Raw genomic sequence first — 5,593 nt, forward strand, 5'->3', positions numbered from 1 at the left:
TGCTAATGTTGGGGAACTAAATTTCATTGATGGTATCATGAACTCAACAATGTACTGCTCTATACTGAAGGAGAAGATGCTGCCATCACTCCGTGCACTTGGTCGTCGTGAACTTTTCCAACACGACAATGATCCAAAACGCACATTTAAAGCTACGGTTGCATTTCTGAAGAAGAACCGGGTGAAGGTGATTGAATGGCCAAGTATGTCTCCTGATCTGAACCCAATCAAACACCTGTGGGGAATTCTGAAGCAACAAGTTGAGAATCACTCTCCATCCAGCATCCAGGCTCTAAGAGGTTATTCTTGAAGAATGGAAAAAGATAGATGTTGCAATATGTCGCCAACTTGTTCGTTCCATGCCTAGAAGACTCATACAAAATACTAGATTTCGTAGTTTTTGTTGTGGGGTGTATTCATTTTTGCTTCAACTAATTTGAGTAAAACTGAAGATTTTGTGATCTAAGTTAGATTATTAACCTTTAATTTCATGTTATGGAGTTAAATAAGTGTTCCATAAAACTCAGCCTTGTGAAAAGTTTGGAAATTGTTCTTTTGTTCATTGAGCTACTGATTGAATTTGTACTTTTTAAAGGGGGTGTACTCATTTATGCTGAGCACTGTATCCACGCCGACATGTTCAAATTTTAAGTTTCTTGGTGGAAGAGTGCGGTAACAACTTACAGCAAGAGCTTTCAAATCTGGTACAGTCCACAAGGATGAGATGCATTGTAGTACTTAAAAGCAGCTGGTGGTTATACAGAATATTCAAAGTGACTTTTATTGTTGAAAGCAAACTTTACAAATTTAATTTCACAACAAGAATGAAACCGTAGCCACCTGTTCCAGGACTTCTCCAAAATCAAACAAGTCAGAATTTACAGAGAATTGTCTATGAACATTCATAAAAATAATATCAATTTTATATTTTCAAGAGTGTTTTTTTTTTTTTCTCAAGAGTATATTTTTCCAGAAAATCAAGAGTCTACAGCGAGAGAGGCCAAAGTCCTCTTTCAGTCCATATCTTCCTCGACCTGCTGTGTGTGAACCTCTACAGTTTTGGGTGGGATGTAGGAGCCCATTCCTGCTGCCCGCTCTGCCTCGGCCTGTGTATATGGCTCTTCCTTCAGCTTCTTCAATCTTAAATATATAAAAAAAAAAGCTTTTACAATGACAATTATTTTAAATACACATGGAAATCCCAGACCTATTATTATTTGCATTTATGCAGGTAATGTATTTTATTTTATGCAAAAGCTTTGGCACCCCTCTGAGGCTGGATAATACTTTGTTCTTTCTTTATAAGAAAAGATCGTAGTGATATTCCATTCACTTTCTAGAGAAAGTAGCATAATGTGATTTTTTTCAGACATAAATTCTTAGTGTAGCAGTATTGAGTTGTATGGAATAAAGATGAATATAAAAAAGGGCTGTGCAAAAGTAAATTGTGTTGATTTAATACCTGTAGTCTCTTACTGCTTATTTATTACAACATGATATTGATTTGATTAGCTCAGTGAACCTTAACGCTGCAAACAGTCATGAAAAAGTATTTGTTTAAGGCAGCTAATTGCTAGATTTGCTTTTCTCCACTTAAAATAAACAACATAGGAACCTCTAATGACCTGAAAGCTAGGATAATTCATACATTTGAATTAGAATTATACAAAAATAATATGAAAGGTTTAAAGTCTCTGCCTCCACAGTTAGAAATATAGTTCGAAAATGAAAGGCGACGGGAACGGCACTGGAAACCTTGTCAAGAGTTGATGGTTGCTGATTCCATCCAGTATCAGCAGATTCTCAAGAATAATGTTTAAGAATCAGCCAAGAGGTTGAAGTCATGCCTGGGTTATTTGTTTCAGCAGGACAATGACTCAAAGCATTGTTCCAAATCTACCAAGGAGTTCATGCACAGACTCGGATGCAATGTTCTAGAATGGCCATCCAAGAACCCAGACTTGAACATCATCGAAAATCTATGGAAGAATTTGAAGCTGTCTGTTTTTGCTCAGCAGCCATCAAACCGGACTGAACTAGTGATATTTTGCAAGGACGAATGGTTCTAAATGCCCAAATTTTTGCACCTGTGTGTTTTTGGTATGATTCACATTGCATTGTTGTTGTTGATTCATATTTTTTTATTTCAGAACTGAAAAGGTATTGTCTCCATAAGGTTTAAAATATATCCAAATGAAGTTGCTGCTTTGAAAGCCCAGCAGATTATAAACTAAGATTATGATAATTATCAGGGATCCCCAAACTTTTGCATAAAACTGTGTGATCCAAATATTCAACATTAAGAGAAAAGAGAAAATTATTTAAAAATGTTCAGACTCACCGTTTTTTATGAGGTTTTGACTTGAAATGCTCCTTCAGGGTTTTCAAATTGACAAAATATCTCCTTTAGGAAAGGAAGAAAAAAATTCAAATGAAAAGCTGTATATTCTAAAAAGCTGATATACAAAATGCAAGCAGTTTAAAAAAAAAAAAGTGTCATGTTATTGGGGTGGTGAGGTGTGACTTACGCGCAGTGCAGACAATAATGCTGAGCACATCCTGTAACATCATAATCTACATCTTGCTTTAGTAACTTGACAGCATTCACAGGGATCATGTCTGCATGGATCTGGTCAAGGTCCTTTGTCCTGCGTTTAGTCTTCCATGTCTTGGAAATGTTCTTCTTCTTGCCTTTACTGTGCTTTCCAACCTGTTTGGACTTTCCCATGATCTAAAAACAAAAGGAGAAACTAGTTTCCACAGTTTGTGGACGTATTTTGAACTTAAATATAAATTAAGGTCTTCGACTTCCCCAAAAGTAAACATGCACTAAAAGATGTAACTTTAATGACATCACAACTAAAATATGCTGTCTGAATTATCCCTAAATCTGACAACAGAAAAACTGAGCTGTCAACTCGCACATTATAACATGTAAAACCAGATTCAATTAAATCTCCAGTTGAAAACATGGGAAATGGGGTCTCTTTTAAAATGTCTCAAAGAGAAAATCAGTTACGTTACTATGACACTGATGGTGTGACTCAAAACGAACAGTAAACACATACACACATACATACATACATACATACATACATACATACATACATACATACATACATACATACATACATACATACATACATACATACATATATATATATATATATATATATATACACACACAACATGACGACAAAAGATGTTTAACAATAATATGGTTTCAATCTCACAGTATTACCACTTTAAACAATGTGTAAAGTCTGTACATTTATTACCTTACTCGTGTTAACTCGCAGCTGCCTCGCCACACACACGTTGGGAACCCACTGGAATAACTTCCGGGTCGGCAGAGTGCGCTAGATCCGTGGCGCGTTCACCACCAGATGGCAGTATAACTATAAAGGCCAGACAGCACATGACTCAAAAAGAATCCGACGAAGCGTAGTTGTTGAGCCGTTGCTATGGAGATCCTACAGCAACTTTCCTGAATGACGTGATGTAAACACAGCATCATGTCCGGTAAATATGTTAATAACAATTATTTCTATCATTCATAATATACATTCTAAATATAAATACGTTACTTGTTGAACAACTTAAACTTCCGTTTCTTTTCTCTTTTTGGCTGTCCCAAAATTTTGTTGCAGAGACTACAATTCTTAAAATTTTATATATTTTTCCAAATGGAGACCAATATGGTAAGTTAGTTGCCAGCTTTAAACGTGTCTGTGAATGTTATCGTTTATTTTATTTTATTTAAGCCCATTAAACAGGTGTGTACTCGTGTGTTTGTGTTTAGAGGGCGAATGTTGTCGTACTTCAGATGGTGTGCTGCTGAGGAAAGGGTCAGGCACACACACATCAGCCTCTGGAATTATGTACACTGGAGAATGGGACAATGATAAGGTTTGTGGGATTTTTATTTTTTAAAATAATAATAACTACAATATTTAAGTAAGTAAAAACTTTAGTCACATGTGCACTAAAGCTGTCATCTGATCTCCTTTCATAGACTCACACTGAATTATTCATTCATTGTTAGGTAAAATTTTTTAGCCTGAATGCACTGTAAGTCGCTTTAAATAAAAGCGTCTATTAAATTCATACATTTTATTAATTTTAATTTAATTTTAATGCATTTATCACAGTTTTGAGTGCATTATGCAACAAATGAGATGAAATGTAAATTCAGTCATGTGACAACTACCTTGGATAAATATATTACTTATCTTAATATGGTTCTAGTAATTGTGTCTTGGTTGCTGGTGTTATGTGTCCTGCAGATGAATGGCAGAGGAACTCTAACGCACCCTTCAGGGGCATTTTACAGCGGCCTGTTCCGAGACAACATGTATCATGGCAAAGGAACTTATCGATTTCCTGATGGGACAGAATACACAGGAACTTTTAACAACAACAGGTGATACATTATAATCAGTCCTGCAAACATACGCAAAGCTGGAATTGGCTATATTGTCATACGGAAGGCTTAATTGTCTGAACATAAATTTGCTTTTTTTGCAGATTTGAAGGTGAAGGGGAGTTCACAGATTCACAAGGACTTGTGTGGAGGGGGATGTTCCATAACAAAGCCGCACTGGGACTGAAGCTCAAAGTCAACGTGTGACTTGCACACAAACACACACCATTTAAATGTATACGGAAAAACATTTTCTGTCTTTTTTCTTTATTAGATGGCATTCAGTAAGTGCTCTATTGTTAAGTATCCAATCACTAGACCAAACTGAACTTCAAAAGTTATTCTGAAGCACTGAATTTAGTGAAAATAAGTACAATTTGAGCATTTTATCAAGATTATGAAGCAAGCTTCTGAGTCAACTTGAAGTTAAAAGAATTACCACCCGTGAAACTATTGAAAGAGATCTTAGATACACAGTGATGCATTACCACAGTTAGCAGCCCTGAGGCACTGATGAGCTCCAATGAAATAACTTCAGTTCCAGCAGCATCCACTGAACATCAAGACCACATGTTCCCACACACTGCACTTCTGAAAGAATCACTACTTTGTTTTAGTGCAAAGGGTGAGAGGAATGTGATTCTCTGTGTACGCTTCAGCCATTGGTGGAGCGCATCACCAAAATACACGAGCACGCACAGCAGCAGAGCTCATGACTGCGGTGAAAAGTCAGGAGTTTTTCAAGACCGTAAAGCTCAATTTCCTGTCCTCTGGAGTGAGAACGTGTTTACTGTGGATCAAGAGCACAACTGGAGATCTACCACCCTTCAGTTCACTTGTAAATCTGCATTAAATGAAACTGAAGCTCCAGTGCATGATTCCATTTGAAACTCATTAACTTCTTGAGGGTGTTTTATTTGTTTCATTGTTATAGCTCAATTAAATTGGGTATGACTCAATGTTCACTTTCGAGTTTATGAAAATAATTTTGTGGGTGTTTCTGTTCATATGCCTAGTAGATCCTTTCCAGAGCCCATACAGAGTTCATTGTAAAATAGAAAATTGGTCTTAAAGGTTGAAGAGGAAATTTAATCGTCTGATTCTGAACCATAAATATGCTAACAGACGTCTCTGTCTTTCTCTCTCTCTTCCTTCATCCATCCACTTACT

At 36.4% G+C, this 5,593-nt stretch overlaps 2 protein-coding genes across 3 annotated transcripts; one reads left to right on the forward strand and one right to left on the reverse strand.

Annotated features, from left to right (window-relative positions):
- Positions 1-755: 755 nt before the first annotated feature.
- On the reverse strand, positions 756-3,418 carry znf593 (zinc finger protein 593). Of its 2 annotated transcripts, none has more exons than XM_052580547.1 (4): positions 3,279-3,418; positions 2,529-2,731; positions 2,342-2,404; positions 756-1,140 (listed from the first exon to the last, which is right to left on the reverse strand). In XM_052580547.1, exons 2-4 carry the CDS (start codon positions 2,726-2,728, stop codon positions 1,014-1,016), a joined length of 390 nt encoding a protein of 129 aa, XP_052436507.1. In that variant the 5' UTR covers positions 2,729-2,731; positions 3,279-3,418; the 3' UTR covers positions 756-1,013. The 2 variants fall into 2 exon arrangements, with proteins under 2 accessions (XP_052436507.1, XP_052436508.1); XM_052580548.1 differs by having other exon boundaries at positions 3,284-3,389.
- A 20-nt stretch (positions 3,419-3,438) lies between these two features.
- Positions 3,439-5,329, forward strand: morn2 (MORN repeat containing 2). The gene is made up of 5 exons (XM_052580553.1): positions 3,439-3,522; positions 3,651-3,701; positions 3,803-3,909; positions 4,287-4,423; positions 4,528-5,329. The coding sequence occupies exons 1-5, from the start codon at positions 3,516-3,518 to the stop codon at positions 4,628-4,630; spliced, it is 405 nt and encodes a 134-aa protein (XP_052436513.1). The 5' UTR covers positions 3,439-3,515; the 3' UTR covers positions 4,631-5,329.
- The last annotated feature ends 264 nt before the right edge of the window (positions 5,330-5,593 follow it).

This window comes from Carassius gibelio, chromosome B17 (genome assembly GCF_023724105.1).
Source record: "Carassius gibelio isolate Cgi1373 ecotype wild population from Czech Republic chromosome B17, carGib1.2-hapl.c, whole genome shotgun sequence".
NCBI classification, from domain to species: Eukaryota; Metazoa; Chordata; class Actinopteri; order Cypriniformes; family Cyprinidae; genus Carassius; species Carassius gibelio.

Coding starts and splice junctions, on each gene's coding strand:
- morn2 (XM_052580553.1), top strand. Junction 3,702..3,802: donor TCCAAATGGAGACCAATATG/GTAAGTTAGTTG, acceptor GTTTGTGTTTAG/AGGGCGAATGTTGTCGTACT. Junction 3,910..4,286: donor GAGAATGGGACAATGATAAG/GTTTGTGGGATT, acceptor TGTGTCCTGCAG/ATGAATGGCAGAGGAACTCT.
- znf593 (XM_052580547.1), bottom strand. CDS start 2,728: ATGGGAAAGTCCAAACAGGTTGGAAAGCACAGTAAAGGCAAGAAGAAG. Junction 2,405..2,528: donor CATTATTGTCTGCACTGCGC/GTAAGTCACACC, acceptor CCTTTCCTAAAG/GAGATATTTTGTCAATTTGA. Junction 1,141..2,341: donor TCAAAACCTCATAAAAAACG/GTGAGTCTGAAC, acceptor TATATATTTAAG/ATTGAAGAAGCTGAAGGAAG.